This window comes from Indicator indicator, chromosome 30 (assembly GCF_027791375.1).
Source record: "Indicator indicator isolate 239-I01 chromosome 30, UM_Iind_1.1, whole genome shotgun sequence".
Lineage (NCBI taxonomy): Eukaryota > Metazoa > Chordata > Aves > Piciformes > Indicatoridae > Indicator > Indicator indicator.
Window position 1 is genome coordinate 12,038,087 of NC_072039.1, and position 23,622 is coordinate 12,061,708.

At 49.4% G+C, this 23,622-nt stretch overlaps 1 protein-coding gene across 6 annotated transcripts in view; it reads right to left on the bottom strand.

The window, feature by feature from the left end:
* The window catches only part of CUX1 (cut like homeobox 1), a 384,575-nt gene that overhangs the window by 94,671 nt on the left and 266,282 nt on the right, over positions 1 to 23,622 (bottom strand). For 5 of the 6 annotated variants that reach the window (XM_054394426.1, XM_054394425.1, XM_054394427.1 and 2 more), the window contains 3 exons: positions 16,805 to 16,863; positions 11,023 to 11,071; positions 9,227 to 9,323 (listed from right to left, as the gene is read on the bottom strand). In XM_054394426.1, coding sequence (XP_054250401.1) covers positions 9,227 to 9,323; positions 11,023 to 11,071; positions 16,805 to 16,863 — 205 coding nt within the window. Of the gene's footprint in view, positions 1 to 1,028; positions 1,856 to 4,641; positions 4,744 to 6,139; positions 6,206 to 7,357; positions 8,030 to 9,226; positions 9,324 to 11,022; positions 11,072 to 16,804; positions 16,864 to 23,622 lie in introns of all 6 variants that reach the window. The other variant, XM_054394422.1, reaches the window with a different exon arrangement.

Genomic DNA, 23,622 nt, shown 5'->3' on the forward strand with positions numbered 1-23,622 from the left:
GGCAGACGAAACAGGCCCTGATTGGCAGCTAGTTTGTTCTCAAATGAAAATAATTGGGACTTTTGAGACCAGGCCTACATTTGGTTGATGTTTTGGGGTATGAATTAGGAGGGGGGTGTGTCTGCACCTGTAGCAGTGGCTGCTCCACATAGGTAAATATTTAAGAGGAGCTGCCTGCAGTGCTGGGTAGGGCAGGGGAAACTGCAGGCAGGCAGAACACAATCACCTGCCTGGAATTCAGCAGAGGGCCAGGGGTTAAAAATCATCCTTAATGAAAGCTGCCATGGGATACTTCCTGACCCGAGGAGGTCAGGCTTTTCAGTTTACATCTCAGCACAAAGCTAACAGCACGATGCCAGCTTCTATTATACTGCAGGATCGATTCGATGCTTTCAAGGGAGGGAAGCCACCAGATGCCCACCACTGCTTCCAGCATGGGAAGTGTCTGCTGGTGCTGAGGGAACCCCCCTGAAATCCCACGTGTCCAACGCTTAGGGCCCACAAGGTGAGAAGTGGGGAAGGCCTCGTGGTGCCTTCTGTAGCAGAAGCCAAAGTACCTGCCCAGGAATGCCTCAAAGCACACGGAGAGACCAAGCAGTGACTGAATTCTTGCCTGCAGACCAAGGGCAGGAAGGGGATTCTCCCTCTCTTTGTTTAAAAACCCTCCTGAGCATTTCCAAATATTAAGGCCAAAAAAAAAAAAAAAAAAAAAAAAGAAGCTCTTGTGTCCATAACCTTCACTTAGAACAAAACTGAAGACTCTCAAGTCATGACAATGGCATAACTGAAATATTCCATGAATTCACTCCGTGATGCATGGAATACTAAACCTCAATGACTGTTGATGCTTCTGAGCCTGGGGACCCCGTTTCTAATCACAAGTGGCCGGAGCCAGTCTCTGTCTGTAGGAAGCAAACCTATTTCCCCAGGACACACATGGGCCAACCCCCTCCAGTTCAGCCTTGCAACACAGGGAGCACAGGGCACACAGACAACACTGGTGGAAGAAGAGAGAACCAGTTCTTTACCTTTTCCCCAAAGATCCTTTGGCAGATGCCATTCTTTGCTAGCTTTTCCTTGACCTGCCGCGTTAGCTCTATCGTATCCACCTCCTGGTACATATAAATCTCATACTGCTCGGGTGTCAGTGGAGGAACTGAAGGTTTGGATGGCTTGGACAAAGACACGATAGGGGATGAAGGGAGAGGGCTATTCTGTGGCGTCTCGCTGCGACTCGCCCCAGTCATGCTCAAGTCAGAACTCTGGGAGTACGGAGATTCAGCGTTTGGCCACTCTTTCCAGTACTCTGAAGAAGATGGTCCTTGGAGCTGGCTACGATCTGGCCTAGTCTGATTGCTGACCTTTTCTTTTCCACCACTGGCTTCCTCAACTTTTACATCTTCGGGCAGAGCTGTATTTCTTCTCTCATGCTGCACAGTATTCCACCAATGGTCCTTCCAAACACCACCACGTCCCAACTCATTTTTAACATGCCTCAACATACCCTGGGCAGAATCACTTATGCCATGAAGCTCTAAAACAGGTGCCTCCTGAGGCTCCTTTTTGAGCCCAGAGAGGTTCTGCAATGCAGAGATACTGGAATCAGTGACAGATGAGTGTTTCTTCAGGGATATGGCCAAAGGAGAATAGCTGGAAACCGAAGACATTGCAGGTGTAGATACTAGTTTGGGGGAGAGGATAGAAATGTCAGCTTGAGATAAGGGTGGTGTTTTTAAGGCAGGTTCAAGGGCAGCCTGCTGTGCCTCCATTTCCCGTCGGGCTTGTTGCAGAATGGATCGAATAGCATCATCAGAATTGCCACTGCTAGATGCAGAAGGCGGCTGAGCCGGCTCAGCTATGAAAAACAACCAAGAGACTAAATGCAACAGAGGAATATGCTTCAGCTTCAACATCTGCTACTGTCAACAGTCCCCCACCAGAAAACAAAACACAACAAGCAACAAAGCAAACCCAAAGGAAAGGCTGCAGGACATTTCTGGATGGGAGGGAGGAAGAAAGACTTGCACTTTCCAAAGGGAGCTCAGATTGCCAAAGCTCCTCTCTGGAAACTGAGCTGCCAACCGGGCACAGAGCTCTTGGACTACCTGCAGGTTCATTGCCAACTAAATGTCTTTGCAAGTCAAGCCTTCACCTCTTCCTCCCCCTCCCCACAGGGTCAATAACATTTTATGGGTCGATTTATCAAGTTATTTAACCTTCCACTCCTCTCTCCACAAATGAATTGTAACAGACACTCAGAAGGGAGCACAGCTGCATTCACCTGGACAGACTGCTAATAGCCTCTGACAGTACAAAGAGAGCCCTTTTACCTCCCACAACGTAACACACAAATTACAACAAAGCAAGAACTTCAGGAAGAGACTTCATGGTTTCATTTGACAAGCTAAATAATGCTCCTGCTTCCTGTTTTCTTCTTCCATGGGCCCAACCACTGAAAAAAACAGCTCCTCAAACCCCAGGCTGATGCCTGGCCATCACTCTATGCCTTAGCTGAAGCCCTAGGATGGAGCCAAAGGTGCCCTCAGAAGAGGTGACACCTAAATGCATCAGGAACACATAAAGGGACAAATTTTACCAGCCCTATTTACAAGAGCTTGTAGTGACAGGACGAGGGGTAATGGCTTTGAGACTAGAGATGAGGAAGATATTCTTTCCAGTGAGGGTGGGGAGACACTGGAACAGGTTGCCCAGGGAGGCTCCCTGGAGGTGTTCAAGGCCAGGCTGGATGAGGCTTTGAGCAACCTGGGCTGGTGGGAACTGTCCCTGCCCATGGAAGGGGGTTGGAACTGGATGATCTCTAAGGTCCCTTCCAACCCATCCCACTCCATGGCTTCAGTGGTGAACCTGGACTTGGGAGGCAGTTGGGGATGAGCAGAGACTGGAACGTGGGTGCAGAATTATCTCTGCAGAGCCAGGAGGGTTTTGCAGTGTCATCTGTTTCCATTTAAGCTAGAGGTCCCCAGTGCTTGGAAAGGAATTCCTCTGGAAGCTACTCTACAGAGAAAAGGGAAAGGGAAGCACTAGATGGGGACAGGGAACTTGTACACTGCCAGAACTGGCCAGAAAGTGAAACAAGACTTGGAACAGGCTGTGTATTATTCTGGTAATAATAGGCCTCGTCTGAACCCATTTCCAGATTTGCCTCCCTACATTCCTTCCTGTCAGACACTATAAAAGCTAAGAAATGGAGGGGAAAAAAAAGACAGGGGGATTACAGCTTCTGGTTTATCTGCTGGTTTCATAGGGCTTTGGGGGCTGGAAAGGAAGTCTGAGAATCTCAGATGAAAGGTGGCCCTGAACAAGGTGCTTTGCACACAGCCTGTGATTTTCTCCATGCAATCATGATTTGTATGAAGCCATATGATTCAAACCATGCCTTAACCAGGCTCTTCTGGTTTGCCAGGAGATTAGTTGAGTTTTCATCTAAAAGACAACTATCCAAAAGGGTAAATTGGGAGTGACTTCAATAAACTAATCAAAAGCATTATAAAGTACTTTCTGTTTCAGCATCAGCCCTTCAGCAGTACTGCAACTCCTTTTAAGGGTTTAAAAAAAAACCCTTTTGCTTTTAAAACCCTCTTTTTGTAAAGGTGGGAGGGCCATGGGGTAGACAGAAATCTTAATTACACACCAGCGTACAATGAGAGGAGAGATGAGGAGAGGAGAGGAGAGGAGAGGAGAGGAGAGGAGAGGAGAGGAGAGGAGAGGAGAGGAGAGGAGAGGAGAGGAGAGGAGAGGGGAAGGGAGGGGAGGAGGGGAGGGGAGAGGAGAGGAGAGGGGAAGGGAGGGGAGAGGAAGGGAGGGGAGAGGAGAGGAGAGGAGAGGAGAGGAGAGGAGAGGAGAGGAGAGGAGAGGAGAGGAGAGGAGAGGAGAGGAGAGGGAAAGGGAGGGGAGGGGAGGGGAGAGGAGAGGAGAGGAGGGGAGGGGAGGGGAGGGGAGAGGAGAGGAGAGGAGAGGAGAGGAGAGGAGAGGAGAGGAGAGGAGAGGAGAGGAGAGGAGAGGAGAGGAGAGGAGAGGAGAGGAGAGGAGAGGAGAGGAGAGGAGAGGAGAGGAGAGGAGAGGAGAGGAGAGGAGAGGAGAGGAGAGGAGAGGAGAGGAGAGGAGAGGGGAAGGGAGGGGAGGAGGAGAGGGGAGAGGGGAGAGGGGAGAGGAGAGGAGGGGAGAGGAGAGGAGAGGAGAGGAGAGGAGAGGAGAGGAGAGGAGAGGAGAGGAGAGGAGAGGAGAGGAGAGGAGAGGAGAGGAGAGGAGAGGAGAGGAGAGGAGAGGAGAGGAGAGGAGAGGAGAGGAGAGGAGAGGAGAGGAGAGGAGAGGAGAGGAGGAGAGCTCTGCACATGGAAAAAGGTGTTTATCAATCTCACACCAGGAGTGGGGCAGAGCAGAGTGGACAGAGACCACACCAAGCTGTGACATGTAACCTTAACTTGGGATGCCTTTGAGACAGCCTCCACTAAATAAAAAGATAAGACTTAAAAAACAAAACAAAAATACTCCAACAAAACCCCAACTATTCAAATCTACATTCAAGGATTTAAGAATATAATTAACTGACCAGAAAGCTCATGGTAATTGTTTTAATTAGGTCCTGCAATAAAAGGAAGAGGAGGCAAAATGAGCCTGTACCTGTTTTCTGTACTTGCAGCTCCCTTTTGGCTTGCTCGAGAATGGATTTGATGGCTTCATCAGAGCCAGTCTCTGTGGTTCGGATTCTTGTGGTTATATTACCTGAGGAGGAAAACAAAACTGATGACACTGGGAACACTGCTGTTGGGGGGTTGGTGTTTGTAACACACAGCCAGGCAGCACACACTGAAATCCTGCCAGCAGCACCTGACGACACTTTACAGAGGACCGTGACCAACATTTACACCACCGAGAGCATCCTGAACATCAGAAGGGCAAAACCCCCTCCTTGTGCACAGGCCTGTCTGCAGCTGCACTGGAGTCAGAAGAACACTGCCATCAGCAGAGGAAGGGCTAGGTGGTCATGTACTCCTTTGCCAAGGTAACACACATCTAGGTCTGCTTTTTCCCTTTCCATTTTTATTTTTTTTGGAAGGGGAGAGGAAACAGAAGGGAAGAGGAAACGAAAGGGAAGAGGAAACAGAAAGGAAAAGCACCAGAGGGGAAAGGAAGATAGCTGAAAACAGATGATCAGGAATCACTTTACAAATGGCATCTGCTCGTAGGCCAGGTAGGATGAGTGCATGTGAGTATGTTCAGCCCAAAAGAGAATTAAACAGTAACTGGATAAAACTATTTTTCAACATTCTGGAGGTTAATGCACGAAGAGAAACAGTCATTTAAAGGCAGATACCTTCTGAAATACCCTCCAGCTCAGAGCTAGTACTTGGCTCTTTGGTTTGGTTTCAGTTTTGTTAACCACTAAGGGGAAGAAGAGGAGGGAAAACTGTGACTGTGGCTGCTCCTGCCCTCAGCTGTGGTTTTCCTCACCAGGTTCTCACTACAGAGTTTCTGACTGCACTCAAACGACCACACTTTCAGGGTACCTGCTTTTGGTTTTTCTTCCTCCTCTTGCCTTGCTAAAAACAAAAATTCTGCTACTAATCGATAAGGAAGAAAACTGTTTGCACTTCCTGTTCAGTGAGAATTTACCCATCTGATGCTGATTTTTCTTCTCTTTTTCACACACCATACTGCAGTGTCTCACTAACTGATCGGTGCATTAAAGTCTATTTGTCCACATAAGCCCCACGAGAAGAGAGAAGTGAAGCTAGAGCAGAAGCAGAATGCAGCTGATGCTGGCTTACAGCTAATTGTCCACCTTTCTCTCTCTGAAATGGCAAAAGCAGCACAGAAAGCAGCATCATCTCAACAGATCTGATGATTTGATGAAGCCACTCCCAGCACTCTCTTTTTTTTAGGCAGCGAAGCTGGAAGCGGAAGAAAGTTCCAAACAGGGTTGTGTTAGTACAGCAACAGCAGAATTATAGAAAGCAAAGTGCTGCTCTAACCCATGGTTTGTTTTATACTTACTGTCTGTTTTTCTATCAGATTCCAGGCCAGAATCAAACTGCACAGTTTTAAGGCAACACACAGCTAAAGCACACTCCACTCCCTAGGCATCGACTGCAAAGAAAAACACCTGCCTGTGACGTACCTTCAGCCCCATTTCTTCGTTTCGGTACTTCCTGAAATAGTCTGTTCAGGTTCTGGCCTGGATTCTCTGTTGAAAAACAAGTTTGGTAAGAACAAAACAATCAGGGGATGGTTGCTCTGACATCATGGGCTGTGTGACATGAGAAGCTAGCAGCCTGTCTGCCCTGGAGCCCCTCTGAGCGGGAGGAGCCGGCTACTTTGGAAGAAGCGAGGCTGGCTGATTTGTTAATAAAGATTACAGCTACGCTGGGAAAGGAGATTAGACAGACACAAATAAATGTCCAGAGACACCAAAAATGAAGAGGTTAAAGATGGGCAGATAATCCCTTTGAGGACAATCATCAAAAGGAAGAGCAGATTATAAATCTGACAGTGTGTGCTTTCCATTAAACAAAATCTGGGAAAATCCTGCCTGTCCTTTCCAATCCTCCTGCACTGTAAACAAGGCACTCTTCAGGTTCTCAAAATGTAAATCTCAGTCTTGGTGGAAGATGAATCACAGTGAAATGCATCTCACTCCTCACAGTCACTGCCCTAAACATGCCTGGGATTGTGTTTTAATCACTCATCTCCTGCATCACCTGTGGTATTTGAGAATCACACAACTGTTATGGTTGGAATAGACCTTAAAGATCATCCAGTCCAACCCTTAACCCAGCACTGCCAGGTCACCACTAAGACCATGGACCTCAGCACCACAGCTCCACAGCTTTGAATCCCCTCCAGGGATGGGGACTCCACCACTGCCCTGGGCAGCCTGGGCCAGGCCTTGACAACCCTTTTGGAATAGAAATCTTCCTGAATGTTATCAAAACACCTTGGAAATAAAAAACCCACACAAGACACACCAAAAATCTGGTCTCAATAAGCAACCCTCCCAAAAAGCAGTTCAAGTATTTCTGAGGACTGACACCCTGAGTAGCTCCTGAGCCTTTTCCCTCTGGATTTAGCCCTGATATAGGAAGTGAGGGATGGAAGTGTCCCTGCTGTCTGCTCCTGCTGCCCAACACAAGTCAGCAGCTAAAAAAGGCGTAAGCAAAGACACTGAGCTGCTTGAGTGCTGGCAGGCAGTTAGCAAGCTGCACTTTCAGTACCTGGCAGCTGAGTCAGGTGAGAGGAGCAGCAGTGCACAATCAGCCCAGCACGGGGAGGCTCCCAGCACTCCCAGTTTGGCAGTGGGAGGAAGGCAGGGCGAGACCTGGGGCCGGCGAGTGCTTACCTCTTTGTCTGCCCTGGATGCTGCGAAGAGCCAAGATGTTCTGCTCGTCCGAGAGGAACTGCTTCATCTTATGAAATGGCTCCTTGCCTCTCACAGTCAGTTTATTCCATGGCTTTGGCCGGGCCAGGATCTCGCTCACAGAGCCCTGCGACAGTCCCAACACATAGTGTCCAAATATCCGCTGGCCAATATTGTGCTTGATCAACTGCTCTTTCACCTGACGTGCAATTTCGGCCGTGTCTATCTCCTCGCCTTCAGAGATGCTCCCAGCACTTTCTGACTGGCTGGGGGAGGGGGCCATGCCATTTACGTCCGGGCTTTGTTGTAATGGACTTTGGGAAGATATGGAGTTTGTGCTGTAAGGACCTGTTGAAAAAATCATGCTTGTGCTTCCTGCTTCCTGCATTGCCTTGGAGTAGAAGGACTGCATTAGCTGTCGCTGGAGGAGAGAGTTTAGTGCAAATTTTCCTGTGGAGGCCAGGGGTAAGCTGGGGCTCGCCAGGGATGAGCTGAAAAAGTCTTGACTTAAACCCGTTGGTGAGAACTGGTGTGTACCATTAGTATTGGAGGCCTGCTCCCCCGCGTTGCGGAGCAACTGAGAAGGAGGGGAGGCCGGCAAGGTTGCAGGACGCTGACTCTCAGGCTGGTCTTTCCCTTTTCTCCTGGCTGACCCTACAAGGAAGGTCAAACATAATGCATTATGGGGGATCAAAGAGGGAAAAACCGAGATAAAAAAATGCAAAAGTTTGCCCCGCAAAGGGAAAAAAAAAAGTGCAGATTTCCAAGGGCCAATGGAGGGCTTTTTGGTTTCGCTTTGGTCTTTGGGTTGGTTTCGGTTGGTGTTTTGCATTGTGGTTTGGTTTGTTGTTGTTGGTTTGGTGTTGGTTTTTTTTGGTTTGGTTTTTATTTTTTTTTTCTCCATAATGGAAATTTTCATAAGCCAAACAAGGCCCCCAAAACAAACAACATGCATTTCATGTTTGCACCTTTCTTGTATGTTGCAGCCTGGAGAATTCCCCCTTACAAACATTACAACTAGAACAATGACATGAAGTGCAGTTACACATTTGAAATGAAGGCAGTTACAGACAGCAAGTCCCTTTGGTGTCTCTCGCTCAAGACATTCCTCATCGGACCTGACTGAACCCAAATGCAGCAAACATTTACAGTCATTTTTCTCCCCTTTTTTTTTTTTTTTTTTTTTTTTGGGAAACAAACCAATTTGAATCGAGCAATCGCCGGATCAACTCCCAGGTTCGGAAAACGCTTCGGAAATCAGTAATCCCAGGGCCAGTGGCAACTCGTTTTAACTTTCACCCAGCTGCACAAACCATCAAGCACTCAAGGATCTGGAAATTCCATGACTTGCCACTTAAAAAATGTGCACAGGAGAGGTAAAAAGCCCACGTTCGGAAAGCGGAACGGCAAACACCACTTGGCTCAAAAGAAAGGGTTTTGTTTTTCCAAGCTGACCTGCTGGTAGGATCTCTAAGTGCATCAGACAGGAAGATTATTGTGCTCTACAGGCAAACGTTTTGCATAACATCATGCTGGTGGGGGAGTGGGGGAAGAAAGAGACTTCTAGTGCCACGGATGACTTTGCTCCCACAACAGAAGACAGCCTCAAGCGCTCGCTCCATCTCCTAACGCCTCTTTCCTACCCTTTCAAGCCTCGCTGAGGTCTCTCAAGTTCTATCTTATCATCATCCAGCCTACGAAACTGCAGCAACCAAACGTTCTTCAGAGCTCCTGTTGCCTCTCGACCTTTCTGCCATGTATTAGGTCAGACACTCACCTCTCCCTCAGCCCTCCCTCCCTCCACAAGGCAGCACAGGCACGGGCAGAGCCGAGGCCCCCGCGTCAACCTACCGCTGAGGTCACTGTTGGTGATCCGCAGCGTGGCGTTCTCCGACTGCACTGAGCGGTTCTTCTCCAGCAGCAGCACCTCCAGCGGTTTAGATGCATCCTGGAGAAAATCAAAGTGGGAGGTTTTGTTTCTGAGAGCATTAAAGAGTCTCACTCAGGCACTGAAAAGGATTTCAGGAGAGGAAAACAAGCGAGGCTCGCGTCGCTGCTGGGAAGGCAGCTGGGGAATTCACCACGCACAGCTCCGCAGCTCACTGTGAATCATTCCTCAGTTCAGCATTATTTAGAAACACAGAAGGGAACATTTCCTTCATTTTCCTCATTTCACTGGCACGCTCTCAGTTTGGAAGTTGCAGGATTCAGAGGATCACAGAATGGGTTGAGCTGGAAGGGACCTTAAAGTTCATCCAGTTCCAACCCCCCTGCTACAGGCAGGGACACCTCCCACCAGCCCAGGTTGCTCAAGGCCCTTTCCAGCTTTGCCCTCTTTGAATTAGACTCAAGCAGGAGTTTAGATGATATTAGTTGTTGTAGGCCACCAGACCCAAGTGAGACACTGCCTTGCACTGCTTGCCTTTCAGCACAAACACGTTGTTCCCAAACCAAACCAGTCACAGACACTTGCTGTTTACCTTCCCCTAAGCATCTAATCCTTGATCATTAAAAAACTTTTTGAGAATTAATCCCAGCATATTGATATTCAGTCCAGATTCCAGAGCAGGAATTGAATTCATAACCTTTAAACTTAAGTGAGATTAATTTGCTGGAACAGCAGTGCTGTCTCCTGCTTCCTCTGCACTCAAAGGTTTGTTTTCTTTTGCAAACATTATTTTCAAGGCTAACAAAGACTTAAAAATGCTAAAAGCCTTGCTCTGTGTCCTGTCAGTACCAGAGACCCCCAAATCTCAGCACAGCTGTCCACCAGCTCCAGTATCTTCCAAAGACTCAACTTCACAGTGCTATGGTTATCCAGCTGAGACCTCAGGCTTTGGCCTTGACCACTTCAAAGAAATTAACAGGCAAAAAATGTTCAGTTCAGCTTTTCACAGAAAAAGAACCACCACTGGGAGATCCATGATCAACCCACGTGACTCAACATCAACAGGAAAGTGTCCAGGCCAATAGCAATGAAATGCAAGAGAAGATTTCTGTGGCTTAACTGACCTGGCTGAGGTGAGAATCCCAGAGCCACAGCATGGTGGGTGTTGGAAGGGACCTCTGGAGTCCAACCCCTGCCTGCTGTAAATCACCCAGGCTGCCCAGTTAGGTTTGGAATCACTCTGGAGAAGGAGATTCCACAACCTCTCTGGGCAGCCTGCTCCAGCACCCTCAAAGTAAAGAATTTTTCTCTTATGTTTATGTGGAGCCTCCTGAGTTCCAGTTTGTGTCCAGTGCCCCTTGTCCTGTCACTGGACACCACTGAGGATCATAGAATGGTCTGGTCTGGAAGGGACCTCCAAAGTTCATCCAGTCTGACCTCTCTGCAGTCAGCAGGGACATCCCCAACTAAATCAGTTTGCCCAGAGCCTTGTCCAGCCTTGCCTTGAATATCTCCAGGGATGGGGCCACAACCACCTCCCTGGGCAACCTGTTCCAGTGTTCCACCACCCTCATAGTAAAGAACTACAGAAGAGTCTTGCTCCATCCTCCTGCCATTGCCCTTTAGATATGTGTAAGCATTAACAAGACTCCCTCTCAGGCTGAAGTCCCCAGGCTAACCAGCCCCAGGAAGAAGACAAAGAAGAAGACAAAGGAGAAGACAAAGAAGAAAACCAAGACAACAAAGATGGATTCAGTACCTGCGCACCAGAGCCTTCGGGTGGTGCAAACTCCATGGATTTCAATATACTGTGGAAGGCAGAAAAAGAAATTATTTTCCATTTCTTCTCTCCATCACAACTCCACTAATTAACATCCTCATTTCCCACTCTCCCAGCAACACTACAAGCGCTGTCCTTGCAGGAAGGCAGCCTGATAATGAATGGAGAATAACTCTCCTCAACTAGTTCCTGGAGAAGAACATTTTCTCAAGCGGCGTCTAAATCATTCCATATTCAATCCCACCAGGCCAGTTTAAAGCGTAAATTTAAAGGTTAATAAGGATATAACATTTTAAGCTGTCAGAAGCGATATAAATTTATCAGCGAAGCTTGAAGGGAATGGAAAAAAAAACAAAACCAAAACAAAACCAAACCAAAGCAAAGCGAAGTTGCAGCAAAGCAACCAAAGAGGGGAATCACCAGCAGGGCTCAGGCAGCGAGGGAAATATGCACAAATAATCCTCCCCCTGCCACGGCAGGGCAGCCCAAAAGGCAGTCTTTCATTTTAACAACCTCCCAGCTCTACAGCAAAGGCAAGGCAAAATGGCACAATATTTCTTCAGGAATCTGAAAGATCCAAATATTTATAAGTGCATTAAGAGCAGAATCTGATAGTCTCCCTGTCAATATTTTATCTCAAGCCTGGGTGCTCGGAGGAGGTCTCCTTTCTGAGTCTTTCAGAGTTGTCTGAGCTGGCAAAGGAGAATCCTGCAGGAATTGGACCTGAGTCCTGTGCTAGTGTCTTAGAAATGGTTTTGAACAGCCCTGCTGAGGGCAGGACATTAACTTCCTCCGACTGCAGCAGTAACTGATTGCAGCTTCTCATTGTGCAGAGCTGACATTCATTGTGGAGGGAAAATACAGAAACAGGAATCACAGATTCATGGAATGGGTTGGGGTGGAAGGGTCCTTGAAGATCAGACAGTTCCAACCCCCTGCCACCTCCCACCAGCCCAAGTCGCTCAAGGCCTCATCCAACCTACTCTTGAACACCTCCAGGGAGGGGGCAGCCGTGACCTCCCTGGGCAACCTGTGCCAGTGTCTCCCCACCCTCACTCTGAAGAATTTCTTCCTCATCTCCAGTCTCAATCTCTCCTCCTCCAGCTCAAAGTCCCCTTGTCAAAAGTCCCTCCTCAGCTCTCCTGGAGCCTCTTCAGATACTGGAAGGCTTCTCTGAGGTCTCCCTGGAGCCTTCTCTTCTCCAGGCTGAACAGCCCCAACTCTCCCAGCCTGTCCCCATAAGGGAGGTTCTCCACCTCTCGATCATTTTGGTGGCCTCCTCTGGCCCCTCTCCAGCAGTATCAAGAGTTCATGCAGTGTTGTTCATGCATCAAGCACCAGGAACTTTGAGGCAGGGACAAGATGTTTCATCATCTATTGCCTGTGGAGTCAGAGAAGCCAGTACCAAGATGCAGGGACTAGTTCTGGGTGTCAGCAGCAGTCAGCCAGGCACCCAGCACTCATTAAGGGGACCCTTTGCTGTTCAGCACCTCTGTAACTCATTCCAGAGTTTGATCCAGAATTAGCCGCTCTGGAAATGAGGCTTCTCAGTGAGTCATTCCAGATCTAAGTCACAGCAAATCCCAGAAGGAAAAAGTCATTTTGAGACAGACCCCTCAGAGATCCTGCCTCTGTGCATGCTCCCTGCACACACTGTTCATTCCATTCCTACAAATACAATGATTAATAAAAACACTGATCTCTGGCCATTGGTCTGATCATACAGCACCAGGGGACACCACTTTTTGCCAGCAGAAGTGGCTGTAGGGTAGAGTTACCATCCAAGACACGAGTAAAGCTGTTCATGCCCTGCTTTAGGTGGGCACAACAGCTCATCCAGGGGCAACAGTGCCCCTTTGCTGTGATTAATGGAGTGGTTCCAGCCAAGGGGAGAGGCTGTGCAGGAATGGCTTGAGTTCTTCAAGGTCCTGACATCATCCTGACAGGCAGGTAGCCTCAGGTTCCTAATCACTGCTGGAAGCAAATGTTTCTTGGGACACCTCCTCAGAGGTACAGCTCTGTCAGCCAGGACTGCTGTGGGACATAAATAGACAGAGACCCATCTAGGGAAGCCCCCCTGGGAGGTAACTGGCTTCATCCTCCCATGGCTTCTGCAGGGTCTGGCCTCTGAGAGGACAGCAAGTATGTCCTCATGATGGTCAAAGAAGGAGACACATCTAAATCAAACCCTCCCCATTGCTGCCAGCACATTCTGAGGTGGAGAACTTCCCCTGGCAGGTCTCAGGCATGCTGCCCCTTGCAGCTGGGAGCAGCAGCACCCTTGTACATTCTCCCAGTAACCCCCACTTACCACACTCCAGTTTGCCAGCAGTCCTGCAGCATACCAACTGTGTTCCTTCTGGATGAGACCACACCAAAAGAAGCTGCCCACTCTGGGAGGAGCAGGTGGGATGTGCTCAGGCCACAGTCCCAGAGGGCAGCCTGAGTGCTTTCAGGGCATACCTCAGGCTCTCAGCACCAGAGGCCTGGCTCAGAGCCCTGACCCTGCTGTGCCCTCCACTTGCACAGGCTGCTTTACAGATGCATCCTGGTTCCAAGCACCTGCTGCTATTGGGACCTTCAGAAAGGATCCTGGAGCTTGCAGCAGCTGCATTTTTCAGCCAGCTTGGAGCAGGTATGCATATTCAAACCTCGCCTGGAAACTTACTGACCTCCACCTACTCGAAAGTGGATTCTTGCCACCTGAAATAACCTTCTGGCAATTTCACAGGTGATTTCCCACACACTTAGAACCCCAAATACACTAAAACCCTGGTTGATGGTATCTCAAATTGCTCTTGGAGAGATATTCTCTACAGCAGGTTCATTTGTTCAAAGTTAAGCCTGTCAAAAATGAGCCTGCAAATGTGTCACAAAAGAGGCATTTTCCTCAGGAACATGAGGAAACAAAATCTTTCCCCTCTGGATTCCAGGAATATCTTTGCCCATGAGATCGTGACTCAACCTGCTGCTCAGGATCAGTTATCTGCTTCTTAAAGGAATGATCTTGTGACTTCAATCTGCACACCTAAGGTGATGGGAAAGATCCTGCTCTAAAGCATTACTGTGCACCAGGACAGCTCAGCCTTCTGTTCCTGGGATCCCAGGGCAAAGGCAGCAAGGTTAGCACTGCCCTATTGCTCCAGAGGGAACCTAAAGGACACACAGAGCTCTCAAAATAGGCTTTAAAGCCACCTGGCACAACAGTGCAGTCAGTGCAGAAAGCAAGGAATCCTCCCAGCCCAGATCTTGAGATGGACCCAGTGAAGTTTCTCCAAGGTTAGAAGCTGTCAGATACTGAGATTCCTCAGCCTAGAAATGCCTCTAACATCCTTGACAGGATTAAGGAAAACACTCCAGTGCCAAAACAACTGTGGAGTTTATTCTCTTTCTTCCTTGCTGACCAGAAGCATGTTATGAGCAGCCCTTTTTTGGCACAAAGGCAGGCACAGAGGGACTCAGCACGAGGCAGAACAGATCTACACCAACAGACTTTTCAGAGTTTCACCTCAGGTCAGCCTGGCACTCTTTGGTGACGCCCATTCAGATTTTGGCACATCTCTGGTACCAGACTGGAGCAGAGAGGGTGGTGTGAATGATCTGCTAGGATGCTGCAGCACTGCAAACACCTTCAGTGCTCTCACAGAGAGTCTTAACCCCCTTCACCATCCAGCAGGAGAACGTTTGGTCTCCAGGCCACCTACTAATTGGCTGACTGTCCCTCCAAAGTCAGCCTGCCCAGACAGAAAATGTTGCCCACAAGTGAGGGTGGGACAGCCAGGAGCAGAATGGACTTAATTTACTGGCACCCAGCAAGGGCCACTTCCAGGAGGTCATCCCATCTATGTCACTTCAGGCTCATCTTGAAATAACAGGAGCAGGCAGGAGCACTGTGGCAGCATTCCTGTGTCATGGCTTCTGCTGAACCTCTCCCCTGCCCTCAGGTGAACAAACCCCAAAAGGCAATAACCAGCAGGAGCAAAGGCATGCAAGGGACTTTTGTGTCTAAAGGAAATGCATTAAACCAGGTAGGGCTTTAAACTCCTTGGCTGTTTTGGCACATTCACATAGAGTATACTGCTCAGGTAGCAAACTGGAAGGCTGTGGTCCAATTCCCATTCAGCCTTTGACACACTTGGTGGGGGGGGGGGAGGCACAAACCAGCTGAAAGCTGAAGCTGAGTTTCCTTAACTCAGATTGATAGAATACCAGGTTGGAAAGGACCTCAAGGATCACCCAAGCCAACCTTTCAGGGCAAGAATAGAGTTTAAATGAGAAGGCTCAGCACCCCGTCAGTCTGGGCTGTGAAGCTGCCTTTTGTAGGCAGAACAGGGAGGCATTTAGCCACATCATTAACATGATGATGCTTTTTTGAAGCCCAGTTAATATTTAGGTATAATGACTAAAGAAATGGCCAACTCATTGCACCTGACTGGAACTCTCCCCCTGTGCCAGGGGGTGCTGCAGCTGGCAGCCAACCGGAACCGCAGCCAGCGTGGCTCCAGCAGAGCAGCAGCAGGGGCTGGGCAGTCCCTGGGCTTGCAAAACCAACCCTGCTTTCCATATTCTCCAGAGATGTGTAAACAAAAGCACATGATTCCCAGCCTGAGCTGAAATCCCTCATTAAACAAGGGAACCTTCTTGCAGGCTTCTTAAAACACACACAGAGAAATGCCACACTGATGAAAGAAGAGAAGGAGTTTCTTGCACTTATTTAAACCTTGACACTAAACACAGTTCCAGTCAAAAGAACTCCTCTTCTGAACCTGACAGCTTATCTTGTTAGAGTTTAAAATGAGGCTCTTTTAAGTCTCCTAAAAAATAGAAATCACCCTAGAAATAGGGAGAGGCTGTGTGTGGCTTTAGTTTAAACCCACAAGAGCCAAGAAGAGCACTGCAATGGGAAGTGCTGAGCCCTGGCTGCCAAAAGCATGGCAAAGGTGTTCTGGGTAAAGGCTCTGCATGATTCTTGCTCCACAGTCACTCAGCTCTTGGCTGGGGATTTTTAAAGTGTTTCACCAAAACCACCACAGATCTCCGAAATTTTACCCTTGGTGGACCTTTCTCCATGGACACTTATATCCACAGACTGCATTAGGTTGGAAGGGACCCTCCAAGGTCATCTTGCCCAACCCCCCTGCAGTCAGCTGGGACACCTCTAACTAGAGCAGGCTGCCAAGGGCCATATTCAGTCTGATCTTGAATGTTTCCAGAGATGGGGCCTCAACCACATCTCTGGGCAACCTCTTCCAGTGTCTCATCACCCTCATTGTGCAGAACTTCCTCCTGATGTCCAACCTAAATCTGCCCTGCACCACTTTCAAACCATTGCCCCTCACCCTACCCCCACAGCCCCTTCTGAACAGTCTCTCCTCAGCCTTCCTGTAGGTCCCCTTCAGATGCTGAAATGCAGCTCTAAGGTCTCCCTGGAGCTGCATTTCACAGGCCCACAGGATGTTAGGGGTTGGAAGGGACCTCCAGAGGGCATCAAGTCCAACCCCCCTGCCAGAGCAGGACCTCTCTTCAGAGGAGAGAAGCTCCACTGCTACTGTGACACTTCTGCTGCAGCCAGAAGGGCTGCTCTCAAAGACAGCAGTTGCACTGCTTCTGAATGTCATTTCTGCCAACATTCCCAGTTTCTCCCTCTCTGTGGTTTTGACTGGATTCCTCCTTCTTCCAAGAACAGGGATTTGTGGCTTCATTGAATGAGCACTGTAAAGGAAGAGCTGGTGAAGAAAGGATGCAGGCATTTAACACTTACTTCAATTCTTTCTTAACCTCTTCGTAATCAGCCTGTCCCTTCAGCTTCTCTTCCAGTTGCTTGAAAAGAAAGAAGATGGATTTCATTATTTGGTGTTAGCTGTTTTTCTGCAGGCTTTCAAACTCAGCTTCAAATTACTCCATAGATCCAGCAGTGCACAAGTGAGGGTTAATGACTCAAAGCTAATTTACATAGATTAGAAAACAAACCATCACCCATCCAACACAAACACAATTAGGCCTCACTCTCCCTTTGTTTACAGCCTGCCAAGCTCGACAGAATCCAGCAGGTCCCACTCTGCCTCTTTGCAATGTCACTGTCCTGTGCTCCGTAAGGAGATGGGGAAAGAAGGGCTGGAAAATAGGGCAGCAGCAATTCTTGTGTGAGCCTGACAAATAGAGGAACAGAGGGAGGCACCTCCTGTCCCCTGAAACGGTCAGATCTTGATAAACCTTATCTACAGGAAATAAGAAGACTGAAGAAGCTGGTGCTGACTGGAGAATCCTCAGCTTGGAAGACCTCTACTTCTCATGCCCAAACGCAACAACTGTCCCCAGATGTTTTCCAAGCACTACAGAATCAGACAGTAAGGGCAATGTTTGGGTTGGAAAACCCCTCTAAGATCATCCAGTCCAACCAGCAACCCAATCCCACCATGGCCACCAAACCATGGCCCCAGGTGCCATGGCCACAGGTTCCTGAACAGCTCCAGGGATGGGGACTCCACCCGCCCCAGGCAGCCTCTTCCAATCCCTGACGACTCTTGCAGCAAAGAAGCTTTTCCTCATCTCCAACCTACCCTTCCCCTGGCTCAGTTTTAGACCATTTCCCTTTCTTCTATCACCTGAGACTGAGGAGAAGAGCCCAACCCCCACCTCACTGCAATCTCATTTCAGGAAGTCACAAAGAGCCAGAAGGTTTCCTCTCAGCCTCCTCTTCTCCAGACTAAACACCCCCAGGCCCCTCAGCTGCTCCTCCCCAGCCCTGTTCTCCAGACCCTTCCCCAGCTTTGCTGCCCTTGCAACAACCACTGAAGATGAAGCACTCAGATGCACTCAGCAGGTCTCTGTGCTCAGGCTACCTGAGCTGGGGTGATCTTGGTGTGAAGATGCCACGAACATTGACACAATGCATGACAATGCCACAGGCTGGGAGCTTACCCCAGAGCCCTGCTCCAACAGCAGTGCTCATCACCAGGGGACGAATGCTTCAGGAGGCCTAACCCAGAGTGGTATAGAACTGATGCTGCTCTGTTGCTTGCAGAAGCCACAGCCATACCAATTCCTTTGCTTAGTGCAGACACAGCTGATCTGAGCAAAGGAAGAGCAGAAGTCTCTGGCCTGCAACTGCCATAGAGGAATTCAAGCCAGCTCTGCTTCACTTCACTTTGTTGGTGTTAAAACTGGCACACAGTCCCCAAAGGTCACAGGAAACAGAAATCACACAGGGTCCTGGCAGCCTCCAAGACAGAGCATCTGCTCTGGGAAGGAAAGGAGGACATGGCATGGGAAACAAAGGGAACTATGTGCAGGAGAGGCTACCTGCAGTGCAGACATGAACTCAAGGAGACCCTACACTCACTGCTGGGCTGCTCACAGAAGGCAGGAGAAAGGCAGGGAGGGGCTGCTGTGAGCTAGGATCGTTTCACAGAATCACAAAACCCAAGCATGGTAGAGGCTGGAAGGGACCTCTGGAGCTCATCCAGTCCAAGCCCTGCTCAAGCAGGGCACCCACAGCAGCTTGCCCAGGAGCACAATGCCCAGGGGGAGTTGGAAGCTCTCCACACAAGGACACTCCACAACCTCTCTGGCCAGCCTGCTCCAGGCCTCCAGCACCCTCACAACAAACAACTTTCTCCTCCTCTTCACATGCAACCTCCTGGCTTCCACTTTGTGCCCCTTGCTGCCCCTTGGCCTGTCCCTGGGCACCACTGAGCAGAGTCTGGCCCCAGCCTCTTGCCCCCCACAGCTCCTTTAGCTCTTGCTGAGCATTGCTCAGCTCCCCTCTGGGGCTGCTCTTCTGCAGGCTCTCAGCCCCAGGGCTCTCAGCCTTTGCTCCTCACAGAGCTGCTCCAGGCCCCTCAGGACCTTCACAGCCTCCACTGGACTCTCTCCAGTAGTTGAGTGTCATTCCTTCTGCCACATCCACTCCTACTAAATTCCCATAACTAACTGGAACTACAGACAGGACTGACTGCTCTCCACAGCAGCCACTGCTAGCAGCTCCTGTACTGATGTAAGCAGGAAAACCCTGGTTGATGCAAGCAGGAAACCCTACAAATATTAAAGATGGTTCTGATAACCTCCAACGTGTTGAAATCTCATGATGCAGCTCTGCTACACACTCCCAGGGCCCAAGCTGTCACTTGAGTCTTCTACGTTTTAAGGAGGACCAGCTCCAGTTCAGCCCAGCTTCCAGCAGCCTTTCAAGCTGCAGCTCAGTGCTGAGCTCAAGAGTTCCTTCAACAAGGAATGCAGTTAGACCTTGCCATGAACCAGATCAGCTTCAGCAAGTCTGGGGAAGAATCTTCTCAATGCTGATCAGCAGCTTAAAGGGGGGGGGTGGGGTTTGGAGGTGGGGAGGCAAGAGGCTGGTGCCCAGGAACAGCACAAGGGGCACAAAGTGGAAGCCAGGAGGTTGCATGTGAAGAGGAGGAGAAAGTTGTTTGTTGTGAGGGTGCTGGAGGGCTGGAGCAGGCTGCCCAGAGAGGTTGTGGAGTGTCCTTGTGTGGAGAGCTTCCAACCCCCCCTGGGCATTGTGCTCCTGGGCAAGCTGCTGTGGGTGCCCTGCTGGAGCAGGGCTTGGACTGGATGATGTCCAGAGGTCACTTCCATCCCCTCCATGCTGGGATTCTGAGATTAGTTAATGGCTCTCACTTCAGTGCAATCGCCACCAAATGCAGCTCTGTCTCTGGATGTGCTACACTCTGCCAGGACTTCTGGAAATTTTAGGTACAGAAGACATTAAATGAAAGCTGTTGATGGCATGAAGCTGCTGTGGGCTCCACCTTTATGCTGTTGGAGCAGGATGGCAACCTGCAAGATTTGCCTTTGAAGTGTCTAAACCCCACAGACATCCATCACTCCACAGCACCTAACACAGAGATTGTTGCCATGGAAAACCTGCACCTCAATGTAGACTTTTACTAAACAACAGAACTAACAACTGAGGAGGCAATGTCTGTACAGAACCAGACCCTTTAGGTGCTTGGCATCCTCCCAGTCAATGCCTCTTTTAAAATGTATTAGTATGGTAATTGTCTGCAAGAAGCCTGTAAAACACACAGAGCAGAGCATAACAAAGGTTCAAGCTGTGAGACAATCTGGAGGAACTAACACCTACCACTAAATATCAACCTGCTTAATTCAGACAGAACAGATCCCAGTGTCCTCCAACACACCAAAAAGCAGGGAGCCAGAGGACAGAAAGAAAGGGCCTGGTGGCTTTTCTGCACACTGCATTTCAAACATCCCATGGTAAGGAAGCATTCTGCATTTGTGGTGAGAATGAAGTCATGGAAGAGCATCCAGAGATCTTTGTTTAAAGAGACTGAGAGGGGATCTGAGCAACGCTCAGCAAGAGCTAGAGGAGCTGTGGGGGGCAAGAAGCTGGGGCCCAGGGACAGGACAAGTGGCAAGGGACACAAACTGGAAACCAGGAGGTTCCATCTGGACAGGAGGAGAAACTTTGTTGTGAGGGTGCTGGAGGCCTGGAGCAGGCTGGCCAGAGAGGTTGTGGAGTGTCCTTGTGTGGAGAGCTTCCAACCCCCCCTGGGCATTGTGCTCCTGGGCAAGCTGCTGGGGGTGCCCTGCTTGAGCAAGGGGCTTGGACTGGATGATCCCCAGAGGTCCCTTCCAACCCCCCATGCTCAGGTTCTGTGATAAACTAAAAATCCTAAATTTAATCACCCCAGGTTATTTGATGTATCTCTGCTAACTGGCACTGTTGCATCTTAACTGGGTAGAGGGAGCAAAAGGGTTAATGGAATGGAAGTTAGCAAAGTCTTGTTACTAGAGGACATGTTTTGATTATTAGATGAGATGAAGATAAAGAAGCAATAATTTCAGAAGCATCTCTGCATTGTTTCATTAAGTCTCAGAGTATTAAAGGACTCCCCCCAGACATGGTCTGAGAACATTGCTTTAATTTCTGCAAGTGGGATTCACTTTTTGTGGAGGCAGCTGTGACAGTCTTGGCTCTTTTAGAAGCAATTCCCCTAAAACCAAGCATGAGAGATCACAGCACCAAGGAGATTTGGTTCTTTGTACAAGAGGGCTCAGAGGTGGCTTCATCCCAAGTCAGAGTGTCAATGTTAGAATATTTTTCTGGTGTGAGGAATCAGGCTAAAGAGGGTTGCAATGAGTAAAACTTTTATCAGTAGAGTCACTGCATCTGCCACAAGCAACAGCAACCTAAATACAGAGCATTAGCCAGGCAAGCCTATGAGAAAATAGCAGGAGATTACTGCAAGGAAAATCAAAGGCTGGCTCTGTCACTCCTGTGATCCCATTCCCTTTGAAGTTAATGGCTAAACTAATACTGACCTCACCAGGAACATGCTTTATTCCAATAAAATCTGTCAAGTGCAAGGACTCAGGATATTTTCTATCAGGCTTTATGGAAAAAAAAAAAAATGAACCCCACCAAGAATATTGTAGGCAAAACATGTGGCCAGCTCCTTCCTCCCTTGCTAAGAGTGTGGCCCACATGGTGATGGATGGGCAGAGACAGGTCACACAGTACAAAATCCCAGAACCCCAGCATGGAGGGGTTGGAAGGAACCTCTGGAGCTCATCCAGTCCAAGCCCTGCTCCAGCAGGGCACCCACAGCAGCTTGCCCAGGAGCACAATGCCCAGGGGGGGTTGGAAGCTCTCCACACAAGGACACTCCACAACCTCTCTGGCCAGCCTGCTCCAGGCCTCCAGCACCCTCACAACAAACAACTTTCTCCTCCTCTTCACATGCAACCTCCTGGCTTCCACTTTGTGCCCCTTGCTGCCCCTTGGCCTGGCCCTGGGCACCACTGAGCAGAGTCTGGCCCCAGCCTCTTGCCCCCCACAGCTCCTTTAGCTCTTGCTGAGCATTGCTCAGCTCCCCTCTGGGGCTGCTCTTCTGCAGGCTCTCAGCCCCAGGGCTCTCAGCCTTTGCTCCTCACAGAGCTGCTCCAGGCCCCTCAGCAGCTTTGCAGCCTCCCCTGCACTCTCTCCAGCACTTCTCTGTCTCTCTTGAGCTGGGAAGCCTAGAACTGGACCCAGCACTCCAGATGTGGCCTCCCTAGGGCAGAGTAGTGGGGGAGGAGAACCTCCTTTGACCTGCTGCCCACTCTTCATGCACCCCAGGACCCCATTGGCCTTCCTGGCCCCGAGGGGGCACAGTGCTGGAATATAAGAACGTTCCTTTGCTGCATTGAATTTTCACATAAATTCTGCAGGACTGTCTACAAACATGCAGAGGGGCCATGAATGCACCACTTCAGCTCTCCCCTCTTTCCCCACATAAATTCTGCTACAGCAGAGCAAAACCAGGGACTGCTCCAAAACTGTTAGAACCAATTGTTAGAGTTTCAGCTGCCCATTAAATCATTCTGATGCAGGGAAGCTCCCCACACCACAGGCAGAGCTAAGTGGCTACTATCAGCCTCCTGCTTTCAGCAGGCTCAGGCTATAAAAGCTGCAGAGCTGTGCAGGGTTTGGGGGAATGGATAAATTTATCTTGTTTACACTTCGATCCAGGAGCTGTGGAACAATGAGGGAGACAGGAGGTACAGGAAACTGATTCATAACACATGTCAGGAAATATTTCTCATGCTTACTGATAGATCAGAACTGGGGGAGAGGGGGGGAAGGGAGGGCTAGGCACAAAGAAAGCAAAGCTGCTGAAGCCGGGGGGAAAAGGTCACTTCCAAAACTGTTAGATTCATAGAGTCATAGAATGGCTTAGGTTGGAAGGGACCTTAAAGCTCATCCAGTTCCAACCCCCTGCCATGGGCAGGGACACCTCCCACCAGCCCAGGTGGCTCAAGGCCTCATCCAGCCTGGCCTTGAACACCTCCAGGCAGGGGACATCCACAACCTCCCTGGGCAACCTGTGCCAGTGTCTCCCTACCCTCACTGGAAAGAATTTCTTCCTCATCTCCAGTCCCAATCTCTCCTCTCCCAGCTCAAAGCCATTGTCCCTCATCCTGTCACTCCCAGCCTTTGACAAAAGTCCCTCCCCAGCTCTCCTGGAGCCCCTTCAGGTACTGGAAGGCTGCTCTGAGGTCTCCCTGGAGCCTTCTCTTCTCGAGGCTGAACAGCCCCAAAAACTCTCTCAGCCATAGAAGAGGTTCTCCACCCCTTGATGTCACCCTCCCTCTCCAACACTTCCATGTCCTCCCATGTCCTTTTTGTGCTGGGGGCACTAGATCTGGATGCAGTGCTGCAGGTTGGGTCTCACCAGCCCAGAGCAGAGGGCAGGATGTTTCTTCTGAGTTGAGTACAGTGCTGCTGGTGTGTAACTGAGTGTAAGCCTCGACTGCTACTTACAACTGGGAATTACTCTGCAGCAAATATAGAGTTAAACAGATAATTAAATGGTTATTAAGGCTGCGAAGCCTTTTCTCTCTGTCTCAGTTGTGCTTGTTTTTGTGCTCTGGATGACACATTTCCCTTTTCCAGTGGAGAGAACAGGAGGGGGGAGCAGGTAGATTCAAAGACAGCCCATAGCACAATAAACATCCCTGGCAAATCTGCAACACCCAGCACTGGGATGGGAATGGAAAGGTTTGAAACTTTAGGAGAATTTTCTGTGCCTTCTCAGTTCAGCTCCCTCACCCCAC